Genomic DNA, 13,825 nt, shown 5'->3' with positions numbered 1-13,825 from the left:
GGATTTGAACCTGGGTCCTCTGGAAAAGCAGTCAGTGCACTTAACCGCAGAGCCATCTCTCCAGCACCCCCTCCTCTCCTGTTCCCTCCCTCCCTCCCTCCCTCCCTCCCTCCCTCCCTCCCTCCCTCTCTCCCTCTCTCCCTCCCTCCCTTCCTCCCTTTCTATACAGGATTTCTCCATGTAGTCTTGGATGTCCTAGAACTCACTCTGTAGACCAGGCTGGCCTTGAACTTACACAGATCCATCTGCTTCTGCCTCCCAAGTGTGCTGGTATTAAAGGCATGTGCTTCCACTTTCCTGACTCTTTTATTTGTATGGGTTTTTGCCTGTATGTATGTGTGTACCACATGGGTGCATTGTCCATGGAGGCCAGAAGAGGATGGCAGACCCCTTGGGAACTGGAGTTACAGATGGTTGTAAGTTCCCATGTTGATGCTGGGAATGGAACCCAGGTCTTCTGAAAGAACAGCCACTGCTCTTAACTGCTAAGCCATCTCTAACCCATGAATGTATTTCTTCACAGTTAGCGGTGGGGGCAGGAGGATCAAAAGATCAAGGCTGTTCTCAACTATATAGGAGTTCAAAGCTATCCTGGGACACATGAGACCCTGTTGCAAGAAAAAAAAAGTAAATTTGATTTACCAAGGTGTAAATAATATGATTAAAATTAGGCCTTATACTTAGACATGTAGTGCTTGTTGATCTTCATTGTCAATTTGGTATGATTCAGAACCACCATGGAATTATACCTCTGGATGTGCCTATGATTGTTTTCAGAAAGGTTTAACTGAGGAGGGAAGACCCACCCTGACTATGTGAGGCAGCACACCCATGGGCTGGATCCTGGGTTGAATCAAATGGAGGAAGTAAGCTGAGCACGAACCCTGGTCTTCCTGATGGCAGATACAGTGATAGCTGCCTCCAGCTCTTCCTGTCATGCCTCCTCCACTGTGATGGACTGTGCCCTGAAACTGTGAGCCAGAACACACACTTTTTTCCTGTATTTTACACAGCAATGAGAATAGTACTGAATGCATATATATATTCCTAATAAAATTTAAAGCCATGAAGGATAAAGGAAGAAAGGACTGGCACCCAATAGAGTCCATTTTTTTCTTTTTTTTTTTTTTTTTTGGTTTTTCGAGACAAGGTTTCTCTGTGGCTTTGGAGCCTGTCCTGGAACTAGCTCTTGTAGACCAGGCTAGTCTCGAACTCACAGAGATCCGCCTGACTCTGCCTCCCGAGTGCTGGGATTAAAGGCGTGCGCCACCACCGCCCGGCTTCTTCTTTTTTTTTTTTTTTAATATTTATTATGTATACAATATTCTGTCTATGTAGATGCCTGCAGGCCAGAAGAGGGCACCAGACCTCATTACAGATGGTTGTAAGCCACCTTGTGGTTGCTGGGAATTGAACTCAGGACCTTTGGAAGAGCAGGCAATGTTCTTAACCTCTGAGCCATCTCTCCAACCCCCATTTTTTTTTCATCATAGTACTGAGTGTAGTTGATGAATAGCACTGAACTTCTTGGGGAAATTATTTACAACATAAAATTCTGTGTGTAGGAATTTATTGAGTTGTCATTCATTGCCCAGCCTGATCTGGCAATCCTGTGTTGAAGCAGTCCTGCCTTTCCTAGATAGGACCCTACCAGTGAGTTGTGATGAGGACCGAGGTGTCCTTAGGTCCAGAAGACCCTAGAGAAGTTTTATGCACATACCCTTTTATTGTGTGCCCTCTGTAGCCAAAGCATACGCGATCTGGAAAGCGCTGTCGCGACGTGAATGTCTAAAGTGACAGGAATAGGCCTGGCCTTCCCAGGTTGGTGCAGGAACACTGAGCTCTGGAAGTAAGGGTCACTCGTGGAAAGGAAAACTTGGAAATTACCTTTGGTGATTTAAAATGAGATGGGAATAGGATACATTAGAAATTCTGGGCAAAAGTTTGTTTTGTACTATTCTGGTTTGTTTTTATTGTATCTTTATTCTTAGATGTGATGCCTGTATGCTAATGAGAGTGAGAAAGGGTATGGATTTCAGTGGGTGGGAAGTGGGGAGGATCTGGGATCAGTTTGGGGCAGGGAAGCCATATCAAAATATATGAAGAAAAAAACCTATTTTGTATTAAATATGAGTATTAAGTATACTTTGTTGGTGTTGTTAAGACAGAGTCTCATGTAGCCCAGGCTGGCCACGAACTCCTGACTCTTCTGTTTTTACCTCCTGAGTGCTGGAATTGCAGGTTGTGTGCCAGTTAAAGCTACTTAATTTTCAGTGACTAATATTTATAGAGTAAAATATATTTCCTTTATTTATTTAGATTATAAGTACATACTTTCTTCCCTCTCAACCCTGCTGTATGCATCTCTCTCTGCTCTTTTCCAAATTCATGGCCTCTTTTCATTAATTGTTGTTACATACATAATATATGTATATACCTATACATATTTATTCCTAAATACATAATATTCTTAGTCTTTATAATGTTATTTGTGTATCTTTTAAGGAATGATTGTTGGGTATTGGATAACACACTGGTGTGCTGTTCCCCGGGTAAGGCTGTTTTACCACTCCTAGCAATTCCTTAATTGCCTGAAGTTCTTCGTGTAGGGTTGAGGTCTCCTGGTTTTCCCTGTCTGTGTTGAATGTCTCTCCGTTTTTTTTTTTTTTTTTTGAAACAGGTTCTCGCTTTGTAGTGAACTCACTGTGCAGACCATGCTGGCCTTGAACTCAGAGAGATCTTCCTGCCTCTACCTCCTGAGTGCTATGATTAAAGATGTGTATCACCTTGTTCAGCTCATGTTTAGGCAGTCATATTGGTGAGACTTTATGGTGTAGCTTTTGACATTCTTTGCAGACACATTCTCACAGCAAACTGTCTTTCTGTCCCCTTCTTCCTCAGTGTTCCCAGAGCTTTAGGCACAGGAGTTGTGTTGTAGATGTATCTGCTGGTACTGGACTCCACAACTCCCGATCGATTGTGGTTTTATGTAATGGTTTCATCAGTTGATGAGGGTGAGGACTACACTTAACTCTGGGCATAAGGGAATATATTTAGAGTATAGTTAGCGATTATGCTTGTTTAGTAACGTGGCAGTTGTAGATTCTCCAAGATCAATGACTTTACTAGCCCTGGGTAGTTCATTAGGTTTCCAGTACTAGGCAAGAGTTCCCTCTCTCCTGTGTGGATTTTAAATCCAATTGGTTACTACCTAGGTCTGCATGCCCCTCTGCACCCTCACAGTTACCGTGCCGTGTTGGTTGTTCTATTTCATAGACGTCATCGCGGAGTAGGACTCTTGCTTCCTTTCTTTGGCAGCTTGCATTGGCACCTTCTGGAACCATGAAAATTAGTACTTAGGGAGCCTTTCAGGTTAGTTCTAGCTCAGTTGTCTCTAGGCCCAGTGTCTGAAGTTCATGGTATCTTCAGCAATAGAGACTTACTTTCTACCACGGGCAATAGCAATAGCCTGTAATGTTTTAGGATTCTCTTGGATAACCCTGACCAACAGCTGCAGTGGGCTTTTCATGCATGGAAAGTATTGGGAATTTTATTAGATGTTTTTGGCTCTTGGAAGGAGTATTGTCAGCCCAGATGAAACAATTTCATGTAAACTATATATGCATATACATGACTTAAATGTATATTTATGGAATTTAAAACCATTTATTGTGTATGTATGGTTGCTATACCACACATGTGGAAATTAGAGGACAACTAACTTCAGGGAGTTAGTTTTACATGCGTCTGGGGATAAGAACTTAGGTCGTCGGGCTTGGTAACAAGCATCTTTACCTGTTGAGTCTTCCCCCTGATTCTTAAAATTTCATTTGTTTGGATGTACTTACTTTCATATGATGTGTTTGAATGTTATGCCTGCATGTATGTTGTTAACTATGTATTTCCTTGGTGTCTATGGATGTCAGAACAAGATATTGGGTCCCCTGGATCTGGAGTTACAGACAATTGTTAGATACCATGTTGGTTGCTAGGAAACAACACTGCAGGAGCAGTAAGTACTCTGAACTGCTAAGCCATCTCTATTTTCTCTGTAGAACTTTGTTGTTGTTTTTGTTTTTCGAGATAGGGTTTCTCTGTAGATTTGGAGCCTTTCCTGTCTCTGTAGACCAGGCTGGCAACCAACACACAGAGATCTGCCTATCTTTGCCTCCTGAGTGCTGGGATCAACGGTGTGAGGCACCACCACCCAGCTCTCCTGGTAGTTTCTTACTATTTAAAAATTATTATTTTTTGAGTCAGTTTCTCTTGTGTAGCTCTGGCTGACTGGAACTAGCTTTGTAGATAAGGATGACCTCTAACTCAGAGTTTCACCTGAATGCTGGAATTAAAGGTATGTGCCATGACTGCCTGGCTAATTTAAAAATTTTTATGTATGATAATGTTTGTTAAACTCTAAACCTAAGAAATAGAGTAGAGCTAGCTTTCCTAAAAAAAAAAAAGTTTAAATGTGTTTTGTCTGTCTATCTTTGTATCCATGTGTGCTTGTTACCTGCAAAGGCCTTAAAGTGGGAGGGTGGTGGGGTGGTGGGGTGGGGGTGGTGGGGTGGTACAGATCCCCTGAGGCTAGGGCTGTAAACAGTTCTGACCTGTTATGTGGCAGAGCAGCCAACGCTCCTAACCACTGAGCTGTCTCTTCAGTGTTAGAGCTAGTCTTGAATCTGCCTGCCTTATGCTTTCTGATCTTTGTAGAACTTTGGCTTCTTTGATGTTAGATGTTCATATATTCCTCAGTTAAAAGGAAATCATCCAGGCTCAGATTTTATTTTACTTTATCTGTCTCAGGTAGGAGAATTACTTCTCCATGGTTTGGTATAAGATTGACCTTACGTAGATTGCTACTTCCTTTGTGGCTGGGTCCTGTGATTGCTCCACCGAGCCTTGTGAGTTTGACGATAATCTGGGCAAAAGATTCCACTAAAAGTGTTTCCCTCATTTGTTACATTATATCCTTCAGGTCACAGGGAGTAAAGAAACTCTGGGAAAAAATGTAGCCCCGGCAGTTTTGTGCCTTTAGAAGGGACTTAAACTCTGAGTGGTGGCTCACGCCTGTAATCCCAACACTGAGCAAGATAGGCCAGCTTGAGCTATAGTGTGACATTTTGTTTCAAAACATTAAAACTAAAAACCAGATCAAACCAAATACCCCCAAAAGATGAGCCTTCTTGTTCCTGGGGTTGGGGTAAGGATAGCATAGGTGGGTTTGATTTGTTTGCTCTGTTGTTGTTTTTTCTCAGTGTTTTTCTTACTGTTGTAAGATCTTTTTGCTTTATAAATTGGTGAATCAAGAAGTGCTTTATTGCAAGGTGGCAGTGTGAAGTAGGATTAGATTTTCCTTCTTTTTTTCTCTTAGCTGCCGAGTGGTTCATCATGGACTAGTGTAGTGGCAAGGGTCCTGAAAAACATGATTGTGGTGGAGGTGTCATGGCTGAGTGCTGTTCCCAGAGAGGAGGCAGGAAAGTGGAGCGGCACAGTAGAGGGATGAAAGTCCCTACTAGGGAGGTGAGTCCTGGGTTGGGGTGGTAGCATTCAGCCCTTAGATTTCAACTAGTAAATCTAACCTAAACTAAACAGCCAGTTACTGCTGCTAGTTTACTGACTGTTTATTGTTTACCTGTGCAATGTGCTCAGAACTCGAGAGGATATAGCACGCGAGCTTGGACAGTTTCCTACCCTTAGAACATAGCTGTACGTAGGGTAAAGACCCATTTTTTAATAGAAACAAAAATAATTGAAATGACAGTTTTTTGTTTTTTTTTCATTTATTTATTTTGAGAAATTATACTATGCTAGATCCTTAAGTTGTATTTTTCTCTTTCTGTCAATTCTTTGAGAACTTGATAAAATGTATTTTGTTTTTTCAAGACAGGGTTTCTCTGTGTAACCTTGGCTGTCCTGGAACTCACTTTGTACTGAGTTTGAGGCTGACCTCAAACTCAGAGATTCATCTGCCTCTGCCTCCTGAATGTTAGGATTAAAGGTGTGCACCACCACTGTCCAGCTGATAAAATGTATTTTGATCATTCTTCATCCCTAACTCCTTTCAGACTTCCTTATCCCTAACTACCTCCCTCCTTTCCCCCACTTTTAAACTACCCCCTTGGTGTGAGGACCATATGCTAGCTCTTAATCTGTTTTTTGATATTGTAGCCCCAGAAAGTACTTTAAATGCAACCCCACCCCCCCAATCCCAGGGTTTATAATGTGTAGCGCTGGCTGTCCTGGAACTCACTATGTAGACCAAGCTGACCTCAAACTCACAGAATTCTGCCTGCCTCTGCCTCCCGATTGCTGGGATTAAAGGCGTACACCACCACCGCCCAGTTACATTTTGAAATACATGTTGTTGGTATGTGTGCACATAGCTGTGTAAACACCGCCCAGTTACATTTTGAGATACATGTTGTTGGTATGTGTGCACATAGCTGTGTACCACGGCATTCATGTGGAGGTCTGAGGACAACTTTCTGCAGTTGGTTTTTTCCAGTCTGTAGGATCTGGGGATCAAACTCTGGTTCTCAAACTTGGCAGCAAGTACCCTTACTTGCTGAGCCATCTCACTGGCCCAGAGATTATTTATATTAAGCTATTTAGGCTCTAACAATTAATTCAGAAGGTAACCTAGTTAACTAGGGGACTAAAATGAGAAGATAGGATGGGGAAAATTATTTCTTTTTTAAAAAATATACATTATTTACATCATTCAGCTAATTACCAGGTTTTTGAGTCAGGTCTTTATTCAATGTAGGGATAGTAAACCATCAGGGGAAGACTTTTTTAACCCTTTGTTACCATTTGCTCTGAATAGAGTGACATTCTCTCAAATTAGGTATCCCAGGAGCTGGAGAGATGGCTCAGTGGTTAGAAGTGTGTACTGTGTTCATAGAGTTTGGCTCCCAACACCCATGTTGGGAGGCTCACAACTGCCTGTAATTCCAGTTACAGGGGAATCTGATATCACTGACCTACAAGGGCATCTGCACCTATGTGCACATATTCCTATACAGACACACACACACACACACACATACACATAAATAAATAAAGACAATTTAAAAAACAATTCTGTTACATTTATCCATTTATTTTCTTGTTTTTTTTATCTATCTATCTATCTATCTATCTATCTATCTATCTATCTATCTATCTATTTATTTTCGAAACAGGGTTTCTCTGTATAGCCCTGGCTGCCCTGGAACTTGCTCTGTAGACCAGGCTGGCCTTAGACTCAGAGATCTGCCTGCCTCTGCCTCCTGAGTGGCTGGAATTAAAGGTGTACACCACCGCTCTGGCTATATATACAAATCTGTATTGTTAAACATGTTTTGGCAACTTCTTACTGGTTTCTTTTTTTAAAAAAATTTTATTTATTTATTGTGTGTGAATGTTTGTATGTATACATGTGGGCTTGTGTATGTATGTATATCATATGTGTGGAGGTCAGAGGAAATTTGTAGGAGTTAGTTCTTTCCTTCTACCATGTGGGTCCTGAGGATTGAGCACAGGTATCTCGCTTGACAGTAGGCATCCTTTCCTGCTGAGCCATCTTCCTGTACCCGCATTTTTAGTATTTATTGAGTATGGATGTGCATGCATGTCATCATGCATGTGGACGTGAGAACAACTTGTCAGATTATGGGGTCAGTTCTTTGCCATGTGGGGTTGAGGGCGGGGAGTATTCCCCAGGTGAGCCATCTTGTGTAGTTCTCTCCCCAACCCCACTTTGTGAGACAGGGTCTCACTAGCTGACCTGGAACTCACTGTGTAGACTGAGCCTTGAACTCAGAAAGATCTGCCTGCCTTTGCCTCCTAAGTGCTGGGCTTCTTAATAGCATTTCTAGAGATTTGGCTGTGGACAGGAAGGGAAAAAATAAGGCCAAAGGGTAAGTATAACTATTACTAGGTTGAGTTCTTGTTAAAAACACAGCGTATCAGCAATTTCAGGAGAAGGGAAGAAATGCTAGGAAATTAAAAATTACAAAATTTGATGGCTGTTTGGTTTTTGTTTTCCGAGGTAGGATTTCTCTATGTAGCTTTTGGTGCCTGTCCTGGAACTTGCTCTGTAGGCTAGGTTGGCCTCGAACTCACAGAGATCTGCCTGCCTCTGCCTCCCAAGTGCTGGGATTAAAGTTTGTTGTTTTGATCTAAGAATGGGTGCAGTGTACATTGCCATCATGAAGAAGGGAGAGGTATATTGAAATCATAGCAAAGAATATGAAGGTGTCTGGGAATGTTGGCCACTTTGTATAGTTTCCGTTCCAGGATTAGGGAGCATTCCACTGACTTATTTTTTATACTTAATTATGCTATTCAAATTTGGGTTAGTTACATAAGGGATGCAAGATTCCTGAACGTAAAATGGTTGCTTATTTATGTAGGGTTAGACATATCCCAGGCTGGTCTTGAACTTCTCCAACTTCCTGTGTAATTGAGGATGACCTTGAACTTCTGATCTTAGGCCACTTGCCCAGTACTGGGATTATAGGTGTGTACCCCTACACCTGCACCTGGTTTTCTTTTGTTTATTTTTGTTTTATGGTGTTGGGGATGGAACCAAGGGCCTTGTACACGAACGAACATATTCAACTCTCTTCTGTTGGTTTGAAGATTACCTTTCACGTTTTCAGTGACTTCAGAGTTACTATACTTGTAGGTTTTGAGTTTGTTGGATACATAAAAAAAAAATGTTGGATTAACTTTTTTTTTTTTTTTTTTTTTTTTTTGGATTTTTCGAGACAGGGTTTCTCTGTGGCTTTGGAGCCTGTTCTGGAACTAGCTCTTGTAGACCAGGCTGGCCTCTAACTCACAGAGATCCACCTGCCTCTGCCTCCCGAGTGCTGGGATTAAAGGCGTGCGCCACCACTGCCCGGCTTTGGATTAACATTTTTTAGCAATTTAGGGGGATGGTATCAGTTTTTAATTCTTTTCGGACATCTTTAAAATGTGTTTTTTTTCATCCTACCCCCAGCTACTTCCATGCTATTTCTTGTCTATGAGTTTGTTTTATGTGTCTCATAAAGCCAGAATTAAACAGTACTTGTCTGTTTTCTTTGGATTGTCTTACTTAGTGTCATGTCTTCAAGATCCCATGCTGTAGCATGGGCATGATTCCTAAAACGTGTGTTATTTTTAGGCTTTGAAAACACGTTTCCTTTGTTCTTAGCTACCGAGACTTTCTCCCACCTTTGTTTCTTCCTTTCTTTTTTTTTTAACTGAACTTTTATGCTCTCTCTTTTGTCTGTATAGTTTTATTAAATCTTCAATTTTTAATTTAATTTTTTATTTAAAGGCAAGGTTCTAGATATGTAGCTTAACTTGGCCTGGAACTCCTAAGAAACCTGAGCTGGCCTGGAACGTCTCCTTGTGCTCAGCCGCCCAGTGATGATGTTCAGGCTTATCCACCGTACCCAGTTGTTTTTGAGGTAGTCACCCTAAAATGTTTTGGTGAGATGACTGCTGAATCCTGGCTTCACTTAGGGTAGGCAATGAGCAAATATTATGAATTATTGCTCTTTTTTTCAATCTATATAGAAAGCATTTGCCATTTGAGTTATTTGTTGTTTTTCTCACAAATTAAGGCTTTATACCAAAATTTTTGGTTAACATATGAAATATATCATTGATGTAAACCATTATAAATCTTATATTTGGTTTTTATTTCCTGACTAGAGACTCTACAGGAGCAGGTAACTCACTGGTCCACAAGCGGTCTCCTTTACGTCGAAACCAAAAGACCCCAGCATCCTTGAACAAGCTGTCTTTACAGGATGGACATAAAGCCAAAAAACCAGCATGTAAATTTGAAGAGGGTCAGGATGTCCTAGCTAGGTGGTCAGATGGCTTGTTTTATCTTGGAACTATCAAAAAGGCAAGTTATCTTAATAGACCTCTGCTGTATTTGCAATAAACCTTTAAGTAATTTAAAATTTAATTCGCACCTATAGTTTTAAGAGATACCTGAATTCTTTCTCTGTGTTGCAGATAAACATATTGAAACAGAGCTGCTTCATCATATTTGAGGACAGTTCTAAATCCTGGGTTCTCTGGAAGGACATCCAAACAGGCAGGTGCTACTGTTCCTCTAGAACATGATAAATACTGAAATTTAGCTTTCTTCAACATGGTGTTTTCTGGGGCTAAAGAAATTGCATACAGTGTCTTTCTACTACTCAGTAGCGTGTATGAGGAGCAGTTTAAGAATTTATTAATATACAGAATTATTTTCCTTGTTTATAAACAAAGCTCTCTATAGTTTAATTGAATCACGTTGAGACAGGTTTCTCTGTATAGCTTTGGAACCTGTCCTGGAACTCTCTCCGTAGATCAAGCTGGTCTTGAACTCAGAGATCAGCCTGCCTCTGCCTCCTGAGTGCTGGGATTAAAGATGTGTGCTGCTGCTGCCTGGCTTAGGAGGGTTTCAATACCTAGTATTAATTTTTGTTCTGTGAAATAATATATTCCTGCATTGCTGTTGACAATGTAGATTTCTGTTTTGGCTATTTTTTCAACAGCTGCATTAAGTGAATAAAAATGTACTCTATAATTTATTCAGCAGATCTCTTTCTAGAAGTTTATTAATAAAATATAATTGAAAAAAATTGAAAAAGAAGCTAGGTGGAGTGGTGAGAGGTGGCTCGGAGGTTCAGAACAGTGGCTGATCTTCCTGAGGACCTGGGCTCCGTTTCCCAGCATTCACAACTCCAGGACCCAACACTTACACAGACACACGTACAGGAAAACACCAATACAATAATAAATGAAAAAAATACTTTTTAAAACAAAACTAGGTGGCAATGTTTGCTATAGCTTTATTTTTATATTTTTAATTAAAAATTTCATTTAAAAATAGAAAATAAAAAAAGTGTGTACATTTGTGTGTGAATGTAGGTAGGTGACTGAAGAGGCCTGATGTGTGAGATAAGCTGGAGATGGAGCTACAGGGAGTTGTGATCCCATAGGTGCTGGGAACTGGTCATTGGTCAGCTACAAGAGCAATACCAGCTTTTAACCACTGAGCCATCTCCAGCCCTGATGTAGCTATTTATTTTATTTTGATTTTTTTGAGACAGGGTTTCTCTTTGTAGCCCTGGACGAGGCTGGTTTGGAACTCAAGAGATTGACCTGTCTCTGCCTTCCGAGTGGAATGAAGAGTTCCATCATTGCCCTGCACCCCCTGTCCAGACAGGGTCTCTCTACACACCCTCGACTGGCATGGAACTTGCTATATTGAATAGGTTGGTTTCGAACTCAACAAAAAGTAGAGTTGGCTCTGCCTCCTGAGTGTTAGGATTAAAACTTTTTGCCACCATGCTTTAATAAAGAGACTTTTATAGCTTTAATTTAAGCAAATATATGATAGCTATTTTTAAGATTTATCATTTATTCATGTATGTGTGTAAGGGGTTATGTGTGGAGGTCAGAAGAATGTGTTGGACATTGTCCTCTCTCACTTTCTACTTTCATTTGAGGCAGAGTCTCTCCCTGAGCCTCACTGACGTTAAAAGCCAGCAAGTCCCAGTGATTCTCCTGTCTCTGCACATACCATCCCCATCTGAGCTGGGTTTATAAGTGTTTGTAGGAATGCTTATGGTTGCTGGGATCTGGACTCACACTTGTGGTTGAAGAGCAAGTGTTCTTAACAACTGAGCCATCTCCTGCCCAGCATTTTGGTATTACTACGACGAAAAAGCTAAGACTTTGTAGATGCCTTAATTTGTAGTAAGGAAGACCATGGGCAATTAAGCTAGATCAGGAATCATATAAATTTTATAGTAAAAAAGGTATTCTTGGATTTCACAAGTATAATTCCTAGTTTTCTTAGGTTTGTTTCTTGAGGTGAATGCATATAGTTTATTGGATTAATAACTCCTTTTCTGCAGAATTGCTTTCTTCCTCACCAGTCCATGTAGATATAGTGGGAATCATCTTAGGCACCTACTCCTGGCTGGGCTATGCAGCCCTTTCTTGTGAAACAACACGTTTAGCATGAGAAGCTAAGCTCAGATTGACTACTCTCTAATTATAGCCATAAACCCAGGAATCATTGAACAAGTTCCACTAGGTGTACCAGGAAATTTGGAAGGGACAGAAGACCTAAATAAACCGTCAATAATACAAAAGCAGGCAAAATAATAATTGGTACCTTCTATGTTACCTATGTGATATACATTAAGAGATAAAGCAAATTTGTTTTTTCCACTAGATGGAATGTTATGCAGTTTTAGAAGTTATAATTTTGAACACTGGCTGTATGAAAATGCTTTGGTAGAAGAAATATTGTTTGGTGGAGAGACCATGGCTTCTGGCACATCTAGGTTTGAAGCCTAGCATTACTACTTTCTGACTGAGGGTACATGGGCAGTCCCTCCGTCTGCTTGACCATCCTTCTCTGTGGACTCAGATCTGTAAACTAGCGCTTGGGAGGCCAACGCTGAGACACTGTGACAAGAGTTCCAGGCAAACCCTGGCTGCAGAGTGAGTGCCAGGCCAGTTTGAGATTCATAGTAGGACCTTGTCTCAAGAAGAGTGCTGAGATTAAAGGTGTGTGCAACAATACCTGGCTTTGAAATGTCTTGTTCATTCCTCCAGGTAGTTTTCTGTGTATAGACTAGGCTGTCCTTGAACTCTGAGATCTGCCTGCCTCTGCCTTCCAAGTGGTGAGATTTAAGGCATATGCCACTACTGCCCAGAGAAGGTGTTTTTTTTTTTTTTTTTTTTTTTGAGACAGGGTTTCTCTTTGTAGCCTAGGCTGTCCTAGAACTAGCTCTGTAGACCAACCTGGCCTGGAACTCATGGAAGTCTGTAGATAGAAACTGCTTGTTCATTTCCTGGACACCTAGACCTGAATAATAGCGCAAAAACTATATTAATTACAACACTGATTGGCCTATTGGCTCAGACTTCTTATTAACTAACTCTTACATCTTAAATTAACCCATTTCTATTATTTATAGGAGGCTCATGGTTTACTGGTAAGGTTCTGGGGTCTCCCTAGGCAGCTGCATGGCGTCTCTCTGACTCTGCCTACCCTCTTCATATATCTCTTCCAGCCTGGCTATATTCTGCCTTGCCAGAGGTCAGAGGAGCTTTGTGGGAGGAGGCTGCTTGCTCATCCCGGCTTCCCAGAACTGAAATAATCATGCAGAACTGAAATAATCATGCAGAAATTGTATTAATTAAAACACTGGCTGGGCGGCGGTGGTGCACGCCTTTAATCCCAGCACTCGGGAGGCAGAGGCAGGCGGATCTCTGTGAGTTCGAGACCAGCCTGGTCTACAAGAGCTAGTTTCAGGACAGGCTCCAAAGCCACAGAGAAACCCTGTCTCGAAAAAACCAAAAAAAAAAAAAAAAAAAAAAAAAAAAAACCAAAAAAAAACCAAAAAAAAAAATAAAACACTGCTTGGCCCATTAGCTCTAACTTCTTTTTTTTTTTAAACATTTATTTATTTATTATGTATACAATATTCTGTCTGTGTGTATGCCTGCAGGCCAGAAGAGGGCACCATACCCCATTACAGATGGTTGTGAGCCACCATGTGGTTGCTGGGAATTGAACTCAGGACCTTTGGAAGAACAGACAATGCTCTTAACCTCTGAGCCATCTCTCCAGCCCCCTAGCTCTAACTTCTTATTGGCTAACTCTTACATATTAGTTTAACCCATTTCTATTAATCTTTATATTGCCACATGGTAGTGGCTTACCAGCAAAGATTCAGTATGTCTGACTCTGGTGGCTCCATGGCATCTCTTCACTTCCTCTCAGCATTCAGTTCCGTCCTCTCCACCTACCTAAGTTCTGCCCTTTCAA

General features: G+C 41.1%; 1 protein-coding gene across 4 annotated transcripts in view; it reads left to right on the top strand.

Annotated features, from left to right (window-relative positions):
* Mtf2 (metal response element binding transcription factor 2) overlaps nt 1–13,825 on the top strand; it is a 37,699-nt gene that overhangs the window by 2,967 nt on the left and 20,907 nt on the right. Inside the window, exons 2-4 of one of the 4 annotated variants that reach the window (XM_038319731.1) lie at nt 9,688–9,704; nt 9,785–9,886; nt 10,000–10,081. The exons of 1 other annotated variant lie outside the window; for it this stretch is intronic. Coding sequence is in view for 1 of the 3 variants with exons in the window: in XM_038319724.1 (XP_038175652.1) it covers nt 9,688–9,886; nt 10,000–10,081 (281 nt within the window). In the remaining 2 variants the exon portion in view is untranslated. Of the gene's footprint in view, nt 1–9,687; nt 9,887–9,999; nt 10,082–11,099; nt 11,253–13,825 lie in introns of those variants that run through there. 2 more of the 4 variants (XM_038319724.1, XM_038319739.1) reach the window with 2 other exon arrangements.

The sequence above is a fragment of the Arvicola amphibius genome, chromosome 1 (genome assembly GCF_903992535.2).
Source record: "Arvicola amphibius chromosome 1, mArvAmp1.2, whole genome shotgun sequence".
NCBI classification, from domain to species: domain Eukaryota; kingdom Metazoa; phylum Chordata; class Mammalia; order Rodentia; family Cricetidae; genus Arvicola; species Arvicola amphibius.
Note: the sequence above shows the minus strand (reverse complement) of the source record. Positions and strands in the feature narration are given on the sequence as shown.